Here is a 25,941-nt window from a genome sequence, read left to right on the forward strand (position 1 = left end):
ACCCTCCGCTGGGCGGTCTGGCCTTCTATACAGATGGATCCAAGATGGAAGAAGGTACTGGGGCAGGCGTCTACTGTGAAAGGTTAGGCCTTGAGTTAAACTACAAGCTGGATTGCAACTGTAGTGTTTTCCAAGCTGAAATCTTCCCGATCTGGAAGGCAGCGGAATTGATAAAAAGTCTGAATGCAGAGGTCGTTGAACCGGTGACTATCATTGTGGATAGTCAAGCGGCTCTTTAAGCCATCAAATCTTGTTACATCAAATCCGAAGCCATTCTCAAGTGTAGATCAGCTCTGGAAGAACTTACCTATAGCTATCGGTTGTGTTGGGTACCAGGACATTGTGACATCTTGGGTAATGAATGAGCGGACGAACCAGCCCTCCTCTAATGTAGGGCAGCTCTGGCAGAACTTACCTATAGTTATCGGTTGTGTTGGGTACCAGGACATGGTGACATCTTGGGTAATAAAAAGTGTAGAGCAGCACTGAAAGAACTTACCTATAGTTATCGGTTTTGTTGGGTACCAGGACATGGTGACATCTTTGGTAATAAAAAGTGTAGAGCAGCTCTGGAAGAACTTCCTATAGTTATCGGTTTTGTTGGAATATCGGAATTTTGAGGCATTCTTTGACGAAAGAGCCTGTGAACTTTGGCACAACGAACCTAAGTGCAACGTATCAAGATCCATTTGGCCGACTCTGTCTACTGAAATTAGAGTGATGACGGGAATCATTACTGGTCACTGCAACATCAGGGCTTTTACTAGTAAATTGGATCTTGATGCAATTGATTACTGCAGATTCTGTGTTGACGACGAGGAAACGGAGACAATTGAGCATCTCCTGTGTCATTGCCCAACCCTGGCTTACAGTCGGCACAGACTAGTGGGTGCTCATTTTCTACCAAGTCTCAGCTTCTTCTCAACAACCGAACCTGCTCAAATCTACAGCATGATTAGAAACAAAAAGTGGTTAGGAACATACAACCTTGACATGTAACACATCTTCTGTCTGACTCTTAGAGCCGTCGACCTTCATTCCTCCTTCATTTAATTATGTAAGATTCTCAACTCTCCTTTAATTCCCTAATCTTCTCTCCCCTACAGATCTGTCTTTGTCTCTTCTCTTCAATATATCTCTTCTTGTGAATGATCACAACGGGTCTAACCGGTCTCAGAGTACTGCAGCCACATAAGTGACTGCACATCCCCAAACCTAACCTAACCTAGTTTTTCGAATGTCACAAAAATTTACCAATGTCATTCAACAAAATTTTAGATTGACTAATAATATGACTTGTCAAATTACATCCGTACATTTTTGTCTAAATTGCCATTGCAATTAAATGCAACAGAAACTTATTGTAATGACAGATATGAAGAAAAATAATACATATAAATTATCCACAAATGTGTGAGTGTGTGTGAGAAATTTTAGTACGAACGTAATGAGTGGTAACACTGCAATCTGACATTTGTCTGTTCCAGAAGCATTGCACACATATATATATATATATATATATATATATATGTATGCCACCTTCCAAACCAGCATCAGGCAAACACCCGCACGCGTGCTCTCTTTGGGAGTTATTTCTGTCTGAAAAAGAAAAGCATAAAAGAGCTATCTGCCTGTTTTCCAACCCTTATGACGAATATCATTCCCGGCACCAAATAGGAAATTGAAAAGAAAATTCACACAAGATTCGATGAAGGCCAACAGCTGACACATATTCTCACAATAGAAATTGTCAAGTAGCCAATCAAACCAATGATTCTCACAAGAGGTGCTTGGTTAGATGGTTACCTTGTATGAACTGCTGTGTATGGCATCAGTAAATCTAATTAACTCAAATCATGTCCATTTCAATTCATCCACACAGCTTCCGAGACATTTCACCTGTCTAACAGCATGTTCGCTGGTGTTCGTGATGCTGCTGCTATCAGGTTGCGGTGGCCGGACAAACGGAGTTGAGGGTGCCCGAATATTGGCTGCGTATGTCTTTCCTGGCAAAAGTCATTATGGCATGCATTCAGCTTTGATTAAGGAACTTGTGGACCGAGGACACGAAGTGACAATGATTGCTGCATTTACATTGGAACACATGAAGTTGGGTAAAAATTATACAGAGATTCTCATAGAACCGGTCTATGATTTTTGGAGTGATGGTAAGTGGAGGATTTACAATTCAAAACCTTAGAAAAGTTTTTAATAAATGTTTATTTCTTTCATAGTTATGGACTTCTTTAAAACCGAGAACATTTTTGCCCTGACGGACATGAGTAATCTGCAGTATTACAAAATGATGGACATTATTGCATTTTCAACAACAGAACATGCCCTGAAGCAACCCAAAGTTTTGGAATTAATCAACGATCCCCAGCCAAGGGGTAAATTCGATTTGTTGCTGTGTGAACAATTCTATCAGGAACCCTTTTTGGCATTGTCGCGTGTCTATGATGTGCCCATTGTCACGAGTAGTACTCTAGGTTTTGAATCACGTATGAGCCAAATGATGGGTGTCATTATGCCATGGTCATTTGTACCGCACACATTTTCACCCTACAACGATCGCATGACATTCTTCGAACGTCTCATGAATTCGTTTTATTCCCTCACAGAGGATATCATTCGTGAATATGACTATTTTCCAAAAATGGATAAGCTGGTGGAGAAATATTTTGGACATTTGAATGGTAAGTTTGGAGATAAGAAGATAAGTATTTATAATTATCTCCTCCAGAAGGTGGATTGTATATTAAGGGTGTCATTCCGTTTGTAAAACGTCGAAATATTTGTGCGAAGGCCCATTAAAGTATAAGTCAATATTTTAAATACCCCATATTGGTCCCACTTCACTTAGGTGTTTGGATTTCCCATCGGATTTTTCTATTGAGGGTAAAAACATTTTCAATATGGGTTCGAGTGTGTTAATTGCCCTACACGAATTTTCCAACATAGCTAGCTGTTGTTTGTGTGTCCGTCCGTCCGTCTGCCCACGCAGGCCACAGTTATGGACCAATCGTCACGACATTTTGAATGTAGGATGGGTTCTGGCCTAAGAAGACCTCTATCGGTCATTATTTATGTTTGTCTGTTTTTCTGGTCACTCTAGCGGCCACAATTATGACCCGCAAACCACGAAAGTGTACACCAGGAAGGGAATCTGGCCATAGAACAAGCATGACTCTTTTCATGAAGAGCGATCAATATTTAGCGGGTCAAATAGACCCAGACTTTTGTGTGAAAAATGGCAAAAAATTTATTCTGGGGCGTATATATTTACCCCTGAAGGACATAGACCCGTGATAGTACATCCAAGAGGGATGGTTGACCTTAAAATTTATATTAATTTTATTGTTGTGTGTACACAAATGTGGGTGTTCTACATATTCTGATATTGTTTAGTATTACTATTACCTCACTAGAGGGCGAAAATGTCGCGCCGATCGCTTTGAAATTGTACATGAAGTTCCGGTTATCGACAAGGACGACGCCTATAATTTTGGGCGATGTTGAGATGATATTCAAAGGTCGCAATGAAGCGAAAACTTTATATTTTATCATTATTATAAGAAGAACATCTCATATTTTACACGGTGAAGGGGATCTGACCAAATACATAGAACGGCTGTTCAGATGATGTTCGGTCAATATTCTGAGGTTCAAATCACAAAACCCCCGAAAGTGAACAAATTTTTATCTTATGTCGTAATTATTCATCTCGGGAAAACAAGATTTGGAAAATATGCCAAGGAAAGAAAGTGGAGCTGTTGACCTGTAATCGGTCAAGAGGTTGCAAATATCGCAAAATATTGCCCAAACTCAGAATATAGAACCACAGAAAGTTAGATTTTCGTGGTAGTTGTGTAGGGTATCATATAGTCGGGCTCGTCCGACTATTTTGTTCTGCTAACTGGTTTAAATTACATTTTTATAGAATATTGCAAATCACATGTTGTGATAATTTGTGTCCCATTCAATAAATTAGGGACAAAAAGGACACACAAGGAGTTTAGTTACAAGGACGAAATATTATACAAACAAATCCATTTCGAAATGTAATCTCAAACCAGTGAGCGGAGCAGTATAGTCGGACGGGGCCGACCATACGATACCCTACACAACTACCACGGAACTCAAACTTTTTGCGGATGTTTATTCCGAGCCTGGGCAATATTTCGTGATATTTTCCCCCTCTTGCCCGATTAGAAGTAAACAGCACCTCACAAGTGACATATTTTCCGAATATTTCGAGTATTCAGTACAGCTATTGTCCAGATTCCAGATTCCTTCGACTTTCATTTGTGGTCTATAGATCGACTCGAAAATAACACAAAAAATTAAGTTTTCGGTCCACTTCATTTCAAAATTATTATCTGATCATCATCGAAAATTATAGGCGTTGTCCTTGACCATAACTGAAACCTCATGGTACATTTCAAAGCGATCAGCGCTATATTTCCGCCCTCCAGTATGGTAATGGGTTACTCAATAATATACGTATACGGAGATACCTGTAAATATTTGGGTGTAACTCCCACATCCGAGCACATACAACTATATAATTGGTATTAATTTAAAGGTCAACCACTCCTCTTGGATATAAAATCAACTTCTCGGGTCTATGTCCATCAGGGACAAACATATACGCTATAGAATACAAATTTTGTAATTTTTCACACAAAAGTCAGGGTCCATTTGACCCGCTAAATATTGACCGATCTTTATCAAAACATGCATGCTTATTCTTTGGCCTGATCCCCTTCTCCATGCAAAATTTCAAGATGTTTGAGCCATTATTGCGGCCTCTGGAGCGACCAGAAAAACCGACAAAAATTTAGTATTTGGTCCATTTCATCCCCTAAATATTAACCGATCTTTCCCAAAAACAATAGGGGTCTTCATTGGCCAGAACCCATCCTACATGCAAAATTTCGTGAAGATTGGTCAATAACTGTGGCCTGTATCGTGTTTACAAATTATAATGGACAGACGGACGGACGGACACACATGTCTAGATCGACTCAGCTAGTCGAGATATGACGATCGGTATACTTAAAGGTGGGTCTAGGACCAATATTTCGCGGCGTTACAAACTTTTGGGGCTGCACAAAGCTATAATACCCTGACAACATAGTTGTGTAGGGTATAAAAACACATACAATACACATGAAGATATCTCATCGAGTCTAAAAGGGTCGCTAGCAAAACATTATCACGTCATATCTCCAAACTTTGGCCTATAGTGATTTTTTCCTCTTTGGGGGTTTCACATATCACCAATGTCATTCCACCCCAATACGAATTTTTTACCACCTTATTGGCCCATATTTATACCCTTCACCACACTGTGGTACAGGGTATTATGTCTTTGTGCATATGTATGCAACAGGCAAAAGGAATCGAGATAGACCCATGGTTTCTTTTGAGAATATGCATAGAATCACTTTCTGAGTCGATATATGCATGTCCGTCCGTGCGACCGTCTGTTGATGTTAAATTGTAAACAAAGTACAGGTCGCATTTATAATCCGATTTGGATGAAATTTGGTACAGCTCATTTAGTTGGCCCAAGGACGAACCCTATTGAAATTGGGAAAAATCAGTTCAGATTTTGATATAGCTCCCATATATATTTTCGTCCGATTTAAGGTAAATGGTGCATCAAAGTCCCTATATATGTTTCGATTTGCACGAAATTTGGTATGGCCTACTGCATTAAGTCTAGAATGATGTGTGCCAAGTTTCCTGAAAATCGGTTCAGATTTAGATATAGCTCCCATATATAGTTTCGCCTGATTTTAGGTAAATGGTGCACCAAAGTCCCTGAATATCATTCGATTTGCACGAAATTTGGTATAGCTTTCTAAACTAAGTCTAGAATGGTGTGTGCTATGTTTCCTGAAAATCGGTTCAGATTTAGATATAGCTTCCACATATAGTTTCGCCCGATTTCAGGTTAATCGTGCACCAACGTCTCTGAAAATCATTCGATTTTCACGATTTTTGGTATAGCCTACTAATTTAAATATAGAATGATGTGTGCTAAGTTTCGTGAAAATCGGTTCAGATTTAGATATATCTCCCATATATAGTTTCCTCCGATTTCATGTAAATGGTGCACCAAAGTCCCTATATATCCTTCGATTTGCACGAAATTTGGTATGGCCTACTGAATAAATTCTAGAATGATGTGTGCCAAGTTTCGTTAAAATCGGTTAAGATTTAGATATAGCTCCCATATATAGTTTCGCCTGATTTTAGGTTAATGGTGCACCAAAGACCCTATATATGTTTCGATTTGCACGAAATTTGGTATAGCCTACAGAACTAAATCTTGAATGATGTGTGCTAAGTTTCGTGAAAATCGGTTTAGCTTAGATATAGCTCCCACATATAGTTTCGCCCGATTTTAGGTAAATGGTGCACCAAAGCCCCTGCTAATCTTTTGATTTGCACGAATTTTGGCATAGCGTACTAAATAAAGTCTAGAATAAGGTGTGATAAGTTTCATGAAAATCTGTTCAGATTTAGATATAGCTACCATATATATTTTCGCACCAAAGTCCTTGTATATCTTTGCACGAATTTTTCGTATAGGGTACTGAATTCGTGAAAATCGGTTCAGATTTACATACACCTCCTATGTATATTTCCGTCCGGTTTTGGCCGATTGACACAACGTACTGAAGCTAATATAAATTAATCTCTGGCAAGTTTCCTTGAAATCGGTTCAGATATAGATGTAGCATAGCTTCCATATATAATTTCAACCTATTCATGGTAATTGTAAACCATGTAATTAATGAATGTTTGATTGAGATTAAATTTTAAACCACCAAATAGCGTGTTGCAATTTTGCTTTAAATCGATTTAAAAAATTTAGCAAAGTTTGCAGAATGGCATGTTTTGGGATTGATGTTAGTCGGTTTACTTATAGATAAAGATCACATATTTCAGTTCGTTCAATTTCATGTCAATGTTCCTTCAAAAAGGCGACGTCTGTTAGGATACATATGTAGTATATACCCAAAGTGGTGGTCTTATAGTCGGCCCAGTCCGACTTTACTACTTTCTTTACTGGTTTTAGATTAGCTTCCACATAACGTACGACCCTATATAACAAGAACCCAATTTTCGATATTTTGAGGTTGTAGGCACTATTTCCAACCGAATTGTCGGTAATTATATATCTGTGGTTCTCAGTGTTTGGCAAATTTTTCTCATAAAAAAGAGGGTCGAATAGTCCAATTCGGTGCCACTGCAGTGCGACGATGTGAGAGATCTTACATTGCTTGTTTGTACTTGAATTTCTCCGAAGTCTTAAGGCGAACAAATTGTGGTATAAGTGTTCTTCGACGTGCAGTTCTTCGAAGTTCTTCTTCCACGAAAATTTTTTAATTTGGTTCGTCTTCGAAGTCTCATACACATAGAATCATGCATTCATTACCTTGGGCGATCTTATATTGTCTCTTTTTTCAGTTTTTTTCCGAAATTTTATTGCACCAAACGACACGAGCATTTATTTAACGATTTTCAAATGGTTAGGGAACCAACGAGAATCAGTGAGTAGGTCGACTATATGATACCCTAAACAACTACCACTGACCTCTAAGTTTATGCATATCTATATTCTGAGCTTGGACAATATTTCAGCTCCTCGGCGGCATAAAGTTTTTGATCCATTTGATAATTGCCAATATTTGCCTTATTTGGTCAGAATTCGTGTTACATTCAGAAATTCGTAACGATTGGTCCATAACTGTGGCCTGTATCGTGTTTAAAAATTATAATGGACAGACGGAGGGATAGGCGGATACACATGTCAGGATCCACTCAGCTACTCGTTATATGATCGGTATAGTAAAAATTAGGTCTAGTTCGTGACGTTACAAACTATTGAGACCACACAAAGCTATAATACCCTGACAACACAGTTGAGTAGGGTATAAAAAGAAAACATAAATAGATTATATTGTGGTGATTTTTCATAATAGATATCCAACACAATACAACGAGTAGTTGTCTGGCAAATAATCTAATCTCAAAATTTCAACACATGGCAACATTGGAATCTTATCAAAAACATGCTTGGACCTATCTCAAAAACAAATAATTGTGTCAAGATCACTTACCACAAAGCTTTACCCATTTATATATATATATATATATATATTTGTTATCTTTAGTAGACTTCTGTGACTTCCTCTATCTCATTTTTTTGTAGTCGGTAGACTAAACAGAGACGGACAACATAAAAAACTAATTTAAATTGAAATTATTTTGAGTCAAAAGTCCGATTTTTATACCACACACAACTATATTGTCAGGGTATTATAGCTTTGTGCAGCCCCAAGGGTTTGTTACGCCGCGAAATATTGGTTCTAGACCCACCATTAAGTATACCGATCGTCATATCGCGACTAGCTGAGTCGATCTAGACATGTGTGTCCGTCCGTCTGTCCATTATAATTTGTAAACACGATAGAGGCCACAGTTTTGGACCAATCTTCTCGTAATTTTGCATGTAGGATGGGTTCTGGCCAATGCAGACCCCTATTGTTTTTGGTAAAGATCGGTTAATATTTAGGGGATGAAATGGACCAAATACTAAATTTTTGTCGGTTTTTCTGGTCGCTCCAGAGGCCGCAATTATGGTCCAAACATCGCAAATTTTTACATGGAGAAGGGGATCGGGTCAAAAAATAAGCATGCCTGTTATGAACTCTTACTTTTGTGTGAAAAATTACTAAATTTGTATTCTATGGCGAATATGTTAACTCCCGAATATGTTAAAGAGAAGTTGATAGTATATCCAAGAGGAGTGGTTGACCTTTAAATTGATACCAATTATACTGTCGTATGAACTCGGATGTGGGAGTTGCAATTAAATATTCAGAGTTATCTACGTATTCCGATATTATTTAGTAACCCATTACCACACTAGAGGGCGGAAATATAACACTGACCGCTTTTAAATGTTGCATGAGGTTCCAGTTATGGTCAAAGACAACGCCTATAATTTTCGGTGATGATCAGATTATAATATTGGGATGAAGTGGACCGAATACTTAATTTATTGTGTTTTGTCGATTCGATGTCAATAACAGGCCGAAGGGAATCTGGACAATTAATTATAATGGCTGTACTGAATGATTCGGAAAATATGTGAGTGTAATGAAGAGGAGCTGTTGATCTCTAATTGGGCTAGATTGAGCAAATATAACGAAATATTGCCCAGGCTCGGAATAAACATCCGCAGAAAGTTAGAGTTCCGTGGTAGTTGTGTATGGTATCGTATGGTCGGCCACGTCCGACTATACTGCTCCGCTCACTGGTTTTTATTTTTGTTAGGACCTCAGTTTAAGGAAAGTGTTCACAGAAAGATCTAACGACGCATTTTATATTTTTTGGAGGTGTTCATCGATTATTATGATAAAAGTCTTATTATACCCTACATGAATATTTTGTAAGGATATTATAGCTTTGTGTGGCCTTAAGAGCTTGTAACACTGCAAAGTAATGGTCCTAGACCCAGAGTTGATCTATGTGTGTCCGTCCATCTGTACATTATAATTTGTAAACACCACAGTTCTGGACCAACCTTTGTATGTAGATTCGGTTCTTTTATAGAAAATTTCGACCTTCTAACTCTCTTCCTTGTGTGTCCTTTTCGTCCTTAATTAATGGAACCGGACTCTAATTATCCCAAAATGTGATTTTACATCCTCGAAATGTTCTACAAAATATTCCTCACAAGATTTTAGGTGGGGTCCTCAAAAACGAGAAATCGATATTTTAACCTTTTAATTTTACCCGTTTTCTGTAACCAAACCCCGATTTCTATACATTCGTTATTATGTAGGACCATCGAATTCGTACGAATTACATTTTCTAAGCCCATATATAATTTAGCCAAATACTCCGAAAAAAATTAGTTTCGAGGAAAAAAGAACCGGTTTTCTAAATTTTTGAACCGGATATTCGGATAATAAACCGGTTTTGTTTACACTAGTAAACAAACGTGTTAAATTTATTAAACCGGACTCATATTAGTTTTATTATTCGAATATCCGGTTCAAAAAATTAGAAAACCGGTTCTATCTATCTAAAAAATTTTATTTTTGTCGTATTTGTTATACCTATATATTTTTCAGATATGACAAATACGCCAGAAAAGAGAAAGAAAGAACCGGTTTTCTAAATTTTTGAACCGAATAATCAGATAATAAAATCGTTAATAGTCCGGTTTTATTATCCGAATATCAGGTTCAAAAATGTAGCAAACCGGTTCTTTCGTTTTATTTCTGCCGTATTTGTCATACCTCTATATATATATATATATATATATATATATTTAGAAAATAATGCGGACGAATCTGACACATTTTTTCTTAATATCGAAGAAAAAATAACCGGGTTTCGAAAATTGTTGAACCGAATATTCTAAAAAAATATGGAGATTTGACAAATGCGGCATATAATAAAATTTAAGGAATGAACCGGTTTTCTAAATTTTTGAACCGGGTATTCAGATAATAAAACCGATAATAAAACGGATCAATAAATTTTGCACGTTTGGTTTACTAGATTTCTAATGATATGCACGTAAGGTATTGAAACCGGTTTTATTATCCGAATATCCGGTTCCAAAATTTACAAAACCGGTTCTTTCGTTCTCTAAATTTTATTTTTGGCGTATTTGCCATACCTATATACATATATTTTTTTTAGAATATAATGCAGACGAATCTGACACATTTTTTCATAATATCGAAGAACAAATAACCGGGTTTCGAAAATTGTTGAACCGAATATTCAAATAATAAAACCGATAATAGTACGTTACACTAAATTTAGCCCATTTGGTTTACTAGATTTCTAATAATATGCATATAACATATATATAAACCCGGGTTTTTAACTGGATATTCGGTTTAACAATTTTCGAAAACCGGTCGGATTCGTCCGTATTATTTTCTACAAAAAATATGGAGATTTGACAAATACGGCAATAATAAAATTTAAGGAATGTACCGGGTTTCTAAACTTTTGAACCGGGTATTCACATAATAAAACCGATAATATAACGGATCAATAAATTTTGCACGTAGGTTTACTAGATTTCTAATGATATGCACATAAGGTATTGAAACCGGTTCTATTATCCGAATATCCGGTTCCAAAATTTACAAAACCGGTTTTTTCTTTCTCTAAATTTTATTTTTGGCGTATTTGCCATACCTATATACATATATATTTTTTTAGAAAATAATGCGCAGGAATACAAAATGTCAACTTACCGTGGTATATCCCGCACATAAAATTCTCCATCGATTTTAGATATTGTGAATGGCAGTCTCATGGTGGAGGGTATAAAAAATTAGGTCTGGCCGATCTCTCATTCCCCCTTAAAATGTTTCGTCTTATAGTTATAAATAAATTTATTAATTTCCTACATTTCTAATGATATACACATAAGGTATTGAAACCGGTTCTATTATCCGAATATCCGGTTCCAAAATTTACAAAACCGGTTCTTTCTTTCTCTATTTTTTTTTTGCGTATTTGCCATACCTATATACATATATTTTTTTAGAAAATAATGCGCAGGAATACAAAATGTCAACTTACCGTGGTATATCCCGCACATAAAATTCTCCATCGATTTTAGGTATATTGAATGGCAGTCTCATGGTGGAGGGTATAAAAAATTAGGTCTGGCCGATCTTCCCTTCCCCCCTTAAAATGTTTCTTCTTCTAGTTACAAATAAATTTATTCATTTCTTATCTTTTTACATTTCAGTTGATATCCCTCCAGTTTCGAAGTTGGAACAAAACATCTCAGTGGCTATGGTCAACAGTTATACACCGCTGAGTACAACTAGACCCTTAGTGCCGGGTATGATTGCTGTGGGTGGTCTTCATATACATCCAAACAAAAAATTACCCGACGATTTGCAAACATTTTTAGATGGAGCCGTTGATGGGGCCATATTTTTCAGTTTAGGTGAGTAAGCACTACAATATCCTCAGGGCAAATTTTTATTCAAGAAACCATTTTTTTCTTCCATTTCATAGGTAGTAATGTCCAATCGAAAGATATGCCCTATGAAAAGATGCGCATTTTCCTTGACGTTTTCGCATCGATGAAACAGCGTGTCATCTGGAAATTCGAAAATGATAGCATTCCGGATATGCCGAAAAATATACTGATACGCAAATGGTTACCACAATCGGATATATTGGCGCATCCCAATGTTAAAGTTTTCATAACACATGGAGGTCTCTTCGGAACACAGGAGGGTGTCTATCATGGTGTACCGATGTTGGGTATACCCATCTATTGTGATCAACACTTAAACATACGCAAAGCGGAACAAAGTGGTTATGCCATAAAATTGCATTTCCCAACTATAACCAAGGAACTTCTCAAAGAATCTTTGGAAAAGCTAATCAATAATCCTCAATATCGTAATAACATCCAACGGTATTCAACAATATTCCGGGATCGTCCAATGGCGGCACGTGAGACCGCCGTCTATTGGATTGAATATGTTATAAGGCATAAGGGTGCCACGCATTTGAGATCTGCCGGTTTGGATTTAAAATGGTATGAATTTTATCTATTGGATGTAATTGCATTTGCTGTGGGAGTACCACTTCTTATCATTGGATTATTGGTGTTTATTGTGCGAAAGGTGTGTTGCCGATCGTCGAAGTCCGTGAAGAAGCTGAAACGGAATTAAATATATTTTTTTGTTTACCGGTGGATATACCTCAAATAAATCGTTTGTAGCTCTTTAAGATTTTGTAGACAAATAAGTTTTTAACATTCCACAGGTCCGTAGAGGATTCAGAGGCTGTACAGGTTCCTTTTTTGGTGAAATTGTACTAGTTATTATATTTTTATGTTAATAAAAATTCGATGTAAATAGTTGTTTTTTTAATTTTTAAAGGATTTAGGATTTCTACAGAAAAAATCGATTTTAACTTAGAACCCTAAGGCGGAGTATATATTAAATATGTCACTCCTCGATATATTTACCAGATAAAATGTACATATTACACAGTGGGACAAGTTTTTTGGCGGTGGAAAATTCCTATTAGGGATGAAAGACCTTAGTGAATATATTAACACCCCAAAATAAAAAAAAATCGCCAAACATCCAAGCTCGGACATATGGCCTGGTCTTTTCTATTCTTTTCCTGGCGACATTATCATGAAGAGATAACATCATATCTTGATTTGTAGCTATTGTATGTATTTTTTGAGACAACATTTTTGCAACAAAATCGAAAGAGGATTTTTTTTTTGTAGAGCATTTCATCCTTCTATCCGGATTCCTTCTGCGTGCTTTTCGTCCTTAATTTATTGAACCGGACACCAAAGAGCACCAGATGTAATTTTTCATACTCGGAATGTTCTACAAAATATTGCTCCTAAGATTTTAGATGGGATCCTCAAAGACGAGAAATCGATATTTTAACGGGTTAATGGTCTATTCTCAAGTTTACCCGTTCCTCGTCAACAAAACCGCCATTTTAATAAATTCAGTATACATTCCTTATTATGTAGAACTGTCGGATTCGTCCGAATTATTTTCTAAAAACATACATGTTTTGCCAAATATGTCAAAAAAATAAAATTCGAGAAAAAAGAACCGGTTTTATAAATGTTTGAACCGGATATTCGGATAATAAAACCGGTTCCCATGCCTTATGTGCATATCATTAAAAAGCTAATAAAGAAACGTGTTACATTTCTTGAACAGGACTATTAACGGTTTTTATATCTGAATATTCGGTTCAATAATTTAGAAACCCGGTTCTTTCATTCTCTAAATTTTATTTTTGGCGTATTTAACAAACCTATATAATTTTTTTTATACCCTCCACCATAGTATGGAGGGTATATTAATTTTGTCATTCCGTTTGTAACTCATCGAAATATTCATTTCCGACCCTATAAAGTATATATATTCTTGATCAGGGTAAAATTCTAAGACGATCTAGCCATGTCCGTCCTTCCGTCTGTTGTAATCACGCTATCTTCTGAAGGAATTCAGATAGGGTGCTGAAGGTGTTTGCATAGGGTTGTCTTTTGTCTGCAGGGAGGTCAAGTTCGAAGATGGGATATATCGGTCCACGTTTAGGCATAGCTACCATATAACAGTACCCCCCAATTTTCGATAATTTGGGGTTCTTGGGCGCGTTTTTCAACCGAATACGCTGAAATTTGGTACATTGGCTTCTCATTGGGTACTAAATGTCCCCACAAAAAAAAATATATATAGGTCCACTTTTTCTGGCAGCCCCCATATAACGGTACCTCCTAATTTTCAGTATTTTGGGGGTTTAGATCGTATTTTTCCACCGAATTGACTGTAATTTAGTATTTCGAGTTCTTAATAGGTACCAAATCTCTCCACAAAAAATTATTAATATAGGTGAATTTTTTCGTCCATATAAGGGTACCCCCCAATTTTCGGTATTTTGGGATTCTTAAGTGCGTTTTTCAACCGAATACGCTGAAATTTGGTACATTGGGTTCTTAATTGGTTCTAAATCTCTCCACAAAAAATTATTAATATAGGTGAATTTTTTCGGATAGCCCCCCATATAAGGGTATCCTCAATTTTCGGTAGTTTGGGGTTCTTGAGCGCGTTTTCAACCGAATTTGCTGCAATTTGGTATTTTGTAGTCATATATTTTAACAAATTTCCCTACCAAATATTATTAATATTCGACCCCTTTTTGGGGTAGTCCGCATATAACCCCCTTTTTATACCCTTCACCACACTGTGGTACAGGGTATTATGTATTTGTGCATATGTTTGTAACAAGCAAAAGGAAACGAGATAGACACATGGTTCCTTTTGAGAATATGCATAGAATCACTTTCTAAGTCGATTTATGCATGTCCGTCCGTCCGTCTGTCTGTCTGTGCATGTTAAATTGTAAACAAAGTACAGGTCGCATTTATGATCCGATTTGGATGAAATTTGGCACAAGTCACTTATTTGGCCCAAGGACGCACCCTATTGAAATTAAAGAAAATCGGTTCAGATTTAGATATAGCTCCCATATATATGTTCGTCCGATTTAAGGTAATGGTGCTCTAAAGTCCCAAAATATCTCTCGATTTGCACGAAATTTGGTACAGCGTACTGAATTAAGCCTAGAATGATGTATGCTAAGATTCGTAAAAATCGGTCCAAATTTAGATAGCTCCCATATATATTTTCGTCCGATTTTATGTAAATAGTGCACCAAAGTCCCTATAGATCTTTCGATTTGGACGAAATTTGGCACAGAGTACTGAATTAGGTCCAGACTGAAATGTGCACAATTTCGTGAATATCGGTTTAGATATAGCTCCCATATATATTTTCGTCCGATTTAATGTAAATGGTGCACCAAAGTCCCTATATATCCTTCGATTTGCACGAAATTTGGCATAGCGTAATGAATTAGGTCTAGAATCATGTGTGTTAAGTTTCCTGAAAATCGGTTCAGATTTAGATATAGCTCCCATATATATTTTCGTCCGATTTAATGTATTTGGTGCACCAAAGTCCCTATATATCCTTCGATTTGCACGAAATTTGGTGCAGCGTAATGAATTAGCTCTAGAATGATGTGTGTTTAGTTTCCTGGAAATCGGTTCAGATTTAGATATAACTCCCATATATATTTTCATCCGATTTAATGTAAATGGGGCACCAAAGCCCCTATATATCTTTCTACTTGCACGAAATTTGGCACAGCGTAATGAATTAGATGTAGAATGATGTGTGTTTAGTTTCCTGATAATCGGTTCAGATTTAGGTATAGCTCCCATATATATTTTCGTCCGATTAAATGTAAATGGGACACCAAAGCCCCTATATATCGTTCTACTTGCACGAAATTTGGCAAAGGATAATGAATTAGGTCTAGAATGATGTGTGTTAAGTTTCCTGAAAATCGCTTCAGATTTAGATATAGCTTCTATATCTGACCAAATGAAAAAATAGTATCGTTTGCAGAATGACATGTTTATTGATCCAATTTCATTTTACTGGTCATTTAAAAATGCGACGTCTGTTAGGATTCATCTGTTGAATATACCGAAAGTGTTGAAGGGTATCATATAGTCGGCCCCGTAAAGTCGAACTTTCCTGACTGTTTTTTTTCATATTGGTTATTTCGTTTAGGATTTAGTTATGGCTTCCATATTTATTTTCAAACCGACCGAAACCCGTCCAGATTTTATATAGCTCTAATACATAATTGTTTTTTCTCCATTTCATACAAATAGTACACCAAAGACCCCAAGTCAACAAGATTAACATGGAATTTTTCATAGCATTCAAAATGACATGTGTATGGGTTGATTTAGATTGGTCCATATATCCTTCTAGATCTCATATTTAATTTCGCCCGATTCCATGTCAATAGTCCTCCAAGGATACTACGTCTATTCTATCGACAGCATATTGTACGTAAGAGCATCTCTTTATGGGCCCAAGGTGGAAAAGGTTCGCTTCCGACTTTTCAACGTTCCTCGATGGTATTATTGCAAAAAATAAATTCCACAGTCACTTCGGTCTGAATTCGGTCGGAATTTTTTCTATTGAACAAATTTGTATTTCCTTAAAGGGTGTTTTTCCGTAGAAAAATATTCATGCACTTAGAAATTTTTTTAGAGGAAAAAAATTGACCTAAAAGTTTGATCATTTTTAGATTTAAAATATTTTTGAAATTTAAATCCCAAAATTATTTCTCATTCATTCTTACTTTATATTCCGATCAATAGAAAATATTGGACTTAACGGACAACAAATGTTTTGAATTTCACAATTCAAAACAAACTCACTTCAAAAAATACGCAATTTATTGACTTGCATTGCAAACACTCATATACACACACACATATCATCTCATACAACATTTACACATGACTGGCTAACATTGTGCACATCTATGGAGATAATAATAAATGTACGGATTATTTTCCCCATGGAATGAATGAAGTGATTTAAATTGTAATTTCTGTGGCCCCAAATGAATTCCAAAAACCGCACAGCATTGCAGCTGAAAAATGCATCGAATTGTTATGCCGGACATGGATGTGTTTTGGGCAAACTGGATCAATTAAAACACCAGCGCTGGCTTTAAGCCACTTGTGTGTCAGTATGTGTGTATGGTAGCAACCCACATCTATGGCAGCAATCATTTTGAAGCTTCAGGATAAACATGGTCGAGTGGTGATGCTGATTTTCACAGAAACATCATAACATCATAATGATGGTCAAAAATAGAAGGAATTATGAAATTTAATTGGTATCGGATGGTGGTCAATAGGAAGGGGTCTGTCGAAAAAGTCATAAACCATTTTCGAATTTTTTGATAACAAAAATGTATTTGTTTTTTTATTTTTTATCAAATTTTTATTTATTTATTCAATATAATAAAATATATAGAAAATTCAACACAAAAAATTAACAAACAAAACAATCAAAAATGAACAAAATTACAAAACATTTACAATAGAAATTTTAAAATTTAAATTTTGAAAATAAATTCTGTAAAATATTCGTTAACGTTTCTTTAACATGACTGAATAGTATTAGAAAATAATTGTGATAGGGTTTAAACGGTAACAATTGTTGGCTGACATCTACAGCAGTATCCTTGGGCTGGTTGTTTATTGGCTGACCATGGTCATGGTTTTCTTGGTCTTTTTTTCCTTCTTCTCATGGGTGATGGTGACTTCCTCTGTAAAAACAAAAAACGAAATAAATTAAAAATTAATTTGAAAAAAAATTATACAAAAATTATATTGCATAAAGCAATTTTTATATCACTCCTGTTATGGCATACAGCAAGTGAATTGAGGGTTAAATCTTCTCAACACAGTTACCCACAAAAATTAAGCATACTTTTAGGCGCTACAATACATATTACTATTAACCCTCCACAATTATGTAAAGATGAAAGATAATGCTAAATTTAGACGGGATCAAATACCCTTTGTACGATGGCTATACACAAAATTTGTATTGTAACCTACCGATTTAAATCTAGCTTAACAAATGACTTTTCCAATAATTTTGGTTGTATGCTTTAAATATCGTGTAGATCAGATAGTCCCCTCTATGTTCCCTGCTACATATAAAATCTACGCAAAAGTTTATGTCAATCGAACTAGATCACTGTTCAAAATTACATGGCTATTGGACAAACATTGGTCATTTAAGCACTATTTGCTGTGTGTATCCGAACCGAACCGATTCCAGATTGTATACTACATCTTTGAATAATTATTGGTTTGTAGATAAAATAGGGCGAACACATATATGAATATATCTAAATCTGAACTGATTTCAACAAGACTTTACACAAGCTGTTATAGGCTCCATTTGGTAACCTTTCTTTGCAATTGAATATATTAGGTTGGGGAGAAAGAAAACTATTATTTTTATATGAACTATAGGACTTTATTTCACATGCTTCGGAATGTCCGATTTGTCCAAATATGCACCGTTATGGTGTATGATTTGTTGCCATTTTATAGGTATCTTCATGATACATCTCTCATAGAAGTCCTGCTCTCTATTTGCAAAAAACTCTAATAGTCGATTTTCACAATACTCCCTAGATATCAATTTTTTATCATTGAGGAAATTTAGCAATTCAGGAAATATATGATAATCGCCAAGTCCGGACTGTATGGCGGATGCATTAAAACTTTTAGCCTGTAGGCTTGCATTTTCGCCTTTGTCAAAGAAAAACTGTAAAATGTACCGAATTTCACTTCCATTTTTAACACCCGGTAACCCAAAACTGAATGCACCCAAAAAGAAACAGAAAAATATTTTTTTACTGCGAAATGTCACCCTTCCAACGAACATAAATTTGAAATTGTTTGATCGATACTTTACGAGAAATCAGTACAGCCATCTGCCGAAAAAATAATTTCATTTTCCCCAACAGCATTTAGATAAAATCGAACGAACATACAAAGTTCAAATTTCGTCCAAATAAATGAGCTGTGCCAAATTGTATCTCGTTCTGATAATAAATGCGGCATGGACAGACACGTATAAATCGACTCAGATAGTTTGAGTTGAGCAATATTTTGTTCCTGAAGTGGTTCGATCATGTTCGATTCGCTCCGCAAAAGGAACTAGGTCATTAATTTAGTTCCAAATTTCACTTTAGTTGAATCGTTCATTGGTGCACGGTCAACGATCGAAAAGATCTAGATGAACGATTGAATCAAAAGAAAAATATCGAAGGAACTAGATAAACGAACGAACCGAAACTAGTACCTATCGTTTCATTTGCGGAATAGTTCCTTTAAACTAGTTCGATCCGGACTCGATTTTTATCCTCATAGGAATAAGTAAATCCACTTTTTGTATTCAAAAATCTAAAAGTCGACTTTTTATCTTTAAGATTTAGATTTTCTTCAAACATGCTTAGTTCATTATCACAAAGCCCAATTTCATCTGTTTTATATTGAAAAATTTAAAAGTCGACATTTGATCCTTGAGGAAATCGGAAAGTCGACTTTTCAATGATTTTCATGGATTTTCTTCATAAATGATTGGTTCATTATCACAAAGCTCAACTTTATATGCCGATGACACTTCATATAAAAAAATCAAATTTATAGTCGATTTTACATTAGTCAAACTGACAAAATCTAAAGATCGAAAAGTCGACTTTTTAATTAAAGACAACAAAAGGAAATTCTAACAAGTGAAGTCGGACGGGGCCGACTATATGATACCTTTCACCACTTTGGGTATATTCAATAGATGAATCCTAACAGACGTCACATTTTTAAAGGACCAGTAAAATGAAATTGGATCCATAAACATGTCATTCTGCAACCGATACTAAATTTTTCCTTTGGTCAGATATAGAATTTTCATGAAACTCAACACACATCATTTTAGACCTAATTCATTACGCTGTGCCAAATTTCGTGCAAATCGAAAAATATTAAGGGACTTTGGTGTACCATTTACATTAAATCGGACGAAAATATATATGGGAGCTATATCTAAATCTGAATCGATTTTCGCAAATCTTAGCACACAACATTCTAGACTCGAAAGATATTAAGGGACTTCGGTACACCATTTACCTTAAATCAGAGAAGACTTGAATGGAATTCAGTATATAATACCAAATATCGTCCAATTCGATAGATATTTAAGTACTTTAGTGCACCATTTACATTAAATCGGACAAATCTATATATGGGAGCAATATCTAAATCTGAACCGATTTTTCCCAATTTCAAAAGGGTTCGTCCTGGGGCCCAATAAATGATCTGTGCCAAATTTCATCCAAATCAGAGGATAAATGCGACCTGTACTTTGTTTGCAATTTATAAATCGACTCAGAAAGTGATTCTATGCAAATTCTCAAAAGGAACCATGTGTCTATCTCGATTCCTTTTGCCTGTTACAAACATATGCACAAAGTCATAATACCCTGTACCACAGTGAGGTGAAGCGTATAATAAATACTACCCATACTTTGCAGAAATCGTCTCAGAAAGATAGAGTTGGTCAATTTCGTCTCCGATGCCGTTCGATCTTTTTTTGGATCGCTTCGCAAATGAACTAAGTCATATATTTAGGCCATAGTTACTTTTAGTTGAATAATTCATATATATACGTTTCAAGATTGGGCCAATGATGAACGATGATCGATTGGTAGCAAAAGAAACGATTTTAGTACAGGTAGTCCATTTTTCGGAATAGTTCCTTTGTGCTAATTCGTACCGGAACGACACAACTCTACAAAAAAGTTATTATATGTATATTCTCCAAAATTACGTATGGGTTAGATTTGGGTCGCTACGGAACGAAATAGTTCAAAGTAAATATTCAACAAAAGGAACGATTGGTATTAGGTTCTGTTCTTTCATTCATATGCTTCCTTTGCATCAGTCGTTCCACTTTGCTCTCGTTCACCTAGATGCTATCTTTCATATTCTCATATCTTTAATTGACACTGTACATATGAATTACTCAACTAAAAGGTACTACGGACTAAATATATGACTTAGTTTATATTGCGATTTTTCGTTCACCTACTTTCTACCAATCGGTCATCTAGTTCTTCTTGATGATTGACGGAATAAACTGACATGCAACAATTGAACTAATAGGAACTAAATGAATGATCTTGTTCCTTTTGCGGGGCGAAACGAAAAATACCGAACCACCTTCAGGAACGGGTATAAATTTCTAAACATCTGAGGACTTATTATTTTTATGGGAAATATAGCTGAGGTATTGCCGACTTATCTTTTAAGGGAACCCCCCCCCCTTCTCGATTTTAATTTTTCAAGATTTTCAATGGGCTGGTAAATCAATACCAATGCTTGTTAAGGTTTGTAACTTCACACATATATAATTGAAGAATTAAAATAGAAGAAAAATAATTTACAAAAAATTTTTGTTATTGTTTTGTTGTTGTTTTTTGTAATTAAAGAAAAGTCCTTATTTTTGATGGCGGGCATGATAACTCCTCACTGGAACATCGGAATCCGAAAATTCCAACGGTGTTAGAAAGAGTTCATGTCTGGCTCTCGTATGAACTAGGATTATTGACTTCGCTCTAAAATTAACAAAATGGCGAACCTTTGAAAAAATATTTTTCGAAAATTGCCGATTTTTGTCCAAAAACCAAGTTAAAAATAAGGATGATATTCACCGATTGGCTTTATCCTAGTTCATACGAGAGCTATACACTCACAGAGAAACGTGTAAAAATTTGAAATCGATTGGGTTATTAGTTTTTGAGTTATCGTGCCCGCCATTCGCAAAAAAATGTTTAGAGAAAAACGCGTTTAAAGTTTGAGAAGCCCTTCAGCCGTCACTTGATGCTGACACAATAAATCGGCTATATCTTCAAGAGTTCTTGAGATTTTAATTTGAAATTTTGTAGGGACATTCTTTAATTAGTGTAGATTCGAATTATATCAACAAAATTTTTGACCCCGAGAATGGGGGGGTCCCCTTAATATAAACGAATTCCTTAGTCTCTGTACTGATTTGTTTCTATATAGGAAAATTTAGCCTTTCTGGCCCCAACCAAACCTAGCATAGCAGTCGATCAGCAGATAGATATAGCCTTATGGCATTATGGTTGTCATAACTAATACTACCATTATAAAATTCCAGGCGCCGTAAACCGGTTTATTGGCTGAAAATAACTCCATTTACGAGTTTTTTTTTCTATTTTAGTGTGAAAAATATTCGTAGTTGTAGAGGTCTACTAGTATACAACAATAATGGAGCCTAAAAGTATACTTCAGATAAATGAAAAATTAACCCTAAAACCAACATCAGAACATTTTCAGTTCTTGGAGCTGGGGCCTCGTGAAGTTCTACTACATATATATGGAATAAAAACCTACTGAAACTTGTCTATACACAGAAGTCCTTCTGAAATTATCCTATTGATAGAAAGAAAGCCTGAGTGATCTGAGTTTCTGCTATAGATATAACACCATGTTAAGCTTTCATACTGATAGAATTTCTGATGTAGTTTTTCTCATCTAAAATCCATTTGTCCTTTATAACTTTGGACTATGTTTCCAAAAATGTTTCTCCATCCTCCCATTCCCAAATTGAACCCTTTATACACTCCTTCCACTTACCTTCAAACTTTTGTGGCAAACTCCTGATGGTCTCAATAGTCTTGATGTTCTTCTCTCCGGGTTCAATGATTTCCTCCTCATATTCCTCGATGATTTCCTCTTCTTCGGAATCATCGGGATTGGAGCATGGAACAGGGTCGTAGACAGTCTTAACAGCCTTCTTGACAATACCATCAGCAGTGACAGTGGTGTAATGATATTCGGTACCACCTTGGATTTTAATTGTCTCAACTGTGGTTACATCACCGGGATTTTCACCGGGTACAACCTTCTTGGTGCCAGATTCCGATTTCAGTTTCTTGGTGGTGGTGACATTTTTATGTTTCTCGGCTTCCTTCAAGGTCTTCTTGTAGGCCTTGATTTCCTCTTCGGTCAATTCACTTTCTTCCTCTTCGTAAACGGTCTTAGAGGTGGTGATGGTCTTGCCCGATTCCAATTGGGTGGTGTAGGTGTACTCAACACCACCGGGTACGTGTTTGGTGGACACGGAAGTGGTATCGTTTTGAACAAAGTCAGCTGGTGGTGGTGGAGCTTGGGTCTTGTTGACCTTCTTGACGACCTTCTTCTTCTTTTGGCCATCGGTGTTGTCGTTGACATTGGACGAGGTGATCGACTTGATGGACTGTTCGGTTTGGATGGAGTTCTTGCGGACGGTACGATTGTTTTCCGTCATCTCGTAGTTTTGGGTGACACGACGAGACTCCTCAATGGTGGAGGTGTTCTTTTGGGTCTTTTGTACCATTTTACGGCTATCGGTGGAATCGGTCGATTCAATGGAGGCCTTGCGGAGAACATTTTTCTTGGCACCGGGTTTTTGGACATCTTGGGGTTTGTATTGGGCGGCATCGGGGAAGGGAGTGCCCTCGGGAACGGCATCAAAGATGGTCTTGGTCTTGATGCTCTTGCTGCCGTCCTCGTTGACGGTGGTGTAGACCTCCTCATAGCCACCTTCGATGGCACGAGTCAACATGGTGGTTCTCTCATCGATGCGAATTTCTTTGTTCATGCGCTTCATCACCGATTTCTTGGCCTCCTGTTGTTTCTTCATTTCTTCTTCGGTCACGGGTTTGGGATCGTAGAAAGTTTGAGTGGAGGATTTCCAGCCACCACCAGGTTGGGGTGTGGTGGTCTTGACCTGATAGCCACCATCGATTTTGAAATATTCAACCTTGACGCCGGTCTTTTCGTCATATTCAACTTTGCCGTGTTCAATATCAGCAGAGGTCAACATTTCTGTGTAGGTGGTGTGTATTGTGTTCGGGGTGGGATATAGTGTGGTGAATTTATTTTTTTGTGGGGGAAATAAAGAAAAGTGTATTGTGGTGAGTTTTTGTTTGTACTACAAGTGGTGTTGTGTTTTCGGGAGTGTTAGAGATTGCAGCGGGAGCTAGTTTATAGCATGTGTGCAGCAGAGAAGCCTTATCATTGTAATTTTTAGAATTGTTGTTGTTGTTGTAAATAAATAACATAACATATTTACATGCGTTACAAAAAATTAATTTTATAATAATTAGAAAAATTAACTATGTAAAAAACACTAAATTTTTGTACTAGAATTTCATTTGGGCGCCATAATATTTGTTAGCTTTTTTGGCGATCAGACATCCACAGCCTGCGGTAAAATTTCTATCTTTTGATGTCCATACTTGATGAAGATCGCCGGCATGAAGCATCCATAGAGCCTCAGCACTCTCAGTAATTGTTATTTAAATCGCTGTGATGCCTTCGCTGCCTTCGTTGATATTTTCGAGGATCTTTGCGGCGCCGGTGATTTTTTCGGTCCGGCCGATACAGCGGCCGCCGCAATTCGTTGTATATTTTCGCTGTTGGAAAAGCCATTTTGCAAATTGTTATGATGGTGATTAGTGGTGGTGTCAGAGGCAGCCGAACTCTCAACTGTTAGCAATTGAACGCAACGAAATGTTCAAAGTTGGAGGGTCGGGGGTGGTTAAATCGGTTAGCAAAGCCATGTTTTTTTAAGAAAAATGGGAAGTAGAGAGAAACATTTTTTTATTTTGATTAGTTAAAGCATTTGATAAAGTGAATGGGAAAATAGAATTAGAAAAAAATTAATGTATGTTGTGTTTAGAGTGTTTTGTTGGGGGTGGGTGTGAGGAGGGGTGGTATTTTTGGCATTAGGTGCTGTAACAAATGAAAATTTTAATTTTTTTACTACAAACTAAAATGTTAAGTGTATGAAAAATTAATAATATAATACAAATATATGTACAAAAATTAAAACACAATGTCAAAAAGTGCAATTCTTGAAGAAAAATAAAAATTCAAATTGAGGATCTCAGAGAGTTTGAATAAGAACTACACGGCCATTCTGCAGTAATCTGTCCATAATGACCAATTATCATAAACTTGAATTCCTTTTTCGTGAAAATAAATATGTTTTAAAATGCCGGACTTATTGGCCCACTCCCTGTAGCAAAAATGTGATTATTAGACCGAAATGTTATCGGATTTTTTTTCAACAATAGTTTATACGCTCAGCCTTATTTTGGTATGCTATTATCGTTGTCATTCCGTTTGTAACTCCTTGATCAAGAGGAAATTCTAAAACGATATAGCCACGATCGTCCTGCATTTGTAAGTGTGCTCACTTAAGTTGGATCGCTCCGGAAGGAACTAATTTAATGGAGCCTTCTTCAAGGCCATCTTCTTCTTTTGACCATCGGTGTCTGATCGCTCCGAACGAACTAGTTTAAAGGAGCCTTCGTCACGACCTTCTTGTTCTTTTGGTCATCGTTGTTGTCGTTGACATTGAAACGAGGTGAACGACTCATAGACTGTTCGATTTGAATGGAGTTTGTAGTTTTTGCTGACACGACGTGACTCCTCAATGGTGGAGGTGTTCTTTTGGGTCTTTTGTAACATTTTACGGCTATCGGTGGTATTGATCGATTCAATCGAGGCCTTGCGAAGGACATTTTTCTTGGCACCAGAGTTTTTTTTTGGGTCCTAGTGTTTATATTGTGCAAAATAAAACACTCGGGTTGAATACTTCGTAGTTAGGACCTTAAACATTCCGAAAATGGTGAGAGACCTTTATAGGAAAGGTTATTTAGAAAACTGACATGAATTTAAAATGATCAGGGACGAATGGTGTTTACCTAAAGGTTCAAACTACAGTCACTTCGGTTTATATATGGTGACTACACCCACACATGGAACGGTATTTAGAATTTTTAGTAAAAAAATATGAGGTTGAAAAAAGTGTCTGAATTCTTAAAATTCCCGAAAATTGGAGGTACCTT

At 36.4% G+C, this 25,941-nt stretch overlaps 2 protein-coding genes across 2 annotated transcripts; one reads left to right on the forward strand and one right to left on the reverse strand.

Moving 5' to 3' along the window:
• Positions 1-1,798: 1,798 nt before the first annotated feature.
• On the forward strand, positions 1,799-12,752 carry LOC133324290 (UDP-glycosyltransferase UGT5-like). The gene is made up of 4 exons (XM_061533136.1): positions 1,799-2,168; positions 2,235-2,696; positions 11,810-12,013; positions 12,085-12,752. Exons 1-4 carry the CDS (start codon positions 1,799-1,801, stop codon positions 12,750-12,752), a joined length of 1,704 nt encoding a protein of 567 aa, XP_061389120.1.
• Positions 12,753-17,683: 4,931 nt separating this feature from the next.
• On the reverse strand, positions 17,684-25,470 carry LOC133324291 (uncharacterized). Its single transcript, XM_061533137.1, has 3 exons — positions 25,411-25,470; positions 22,679-24,017; positions 17,684-17,766 (listed from the first exon to the last, which is right to left on the reverse strand). Exons 1-3 carry the CDS (start codon positions 25,468-25,470, stop codon positions 17,696-17,698), a joined length of 1,470 nt encoding a protein of 489 aa, XP_061389121.1. The 3' UTR covers positions 17,684-17,695.
• Positions 25,471-25,941: the final 471 nt, after the last annotated feature.

The sequence above is a fragment of the Musca vetustissima genome, unplaced genomic scaffold (genome assembly GCF_032173495.1).
Source record: "Musca vetustissima isolate MV318-11 ecotype Yass unplaced genomic scaffold, APGP_CSIRO_Mvet_v1 utg11553, whole genome shotgun sequence".
Taxonomy (NCBI): domain Eukaryota; kingdom Metazoa; phylum Arthropoda; class Insecta; order Diptera; family Muscidae; genus Musca; species Musca vetustissima.

Bases quoted from the DNA above. Each gene is read 5' to 3' on its own strand.
- LOC133324290 (XM_061533136.1), top strand. From the start codon at position 1,799: ATGGTTACCTTGTATGAACTGCTGTGTATGGCATCAGTAAATCTAATT. The intron at 2,169-2,234 runs GTAAGTGGAGGA...TTTCTTTCATAG, and splicing joins CTATGATTTTTGGAGTGATG to TTATGGACTTCTTTAAAACC. The intron at 2,697-11,809 runs GTAAGTTTGGAG...TTTACATTTCAG, and splicing joins ATATTTTGGACATTTGAATG to TTGATATCCCTCCAGTTTCG.
- LOC133324291 (XM_061533137.1), bottom strand. From the start codon at position 25,470: ATGAGTCGTTCACCTCGTTTCAATGTCAACGACAACAACGATGACCAA. The intron at 24,018-25,410 runs GTCGTGACGAAG...CACCACTTGTAG, and splicing joins ATGACCAAAAGAACAAGAAG to TACAAACAAAAACTCACCAC. The intron at 17,767-22,678 runs GTAAGTGGAAGG...TTGTTTTTACAG, and splicing joins TTTGCCACAAAAGTTTGAAG to AGGAAGTCACCATCACCCAT.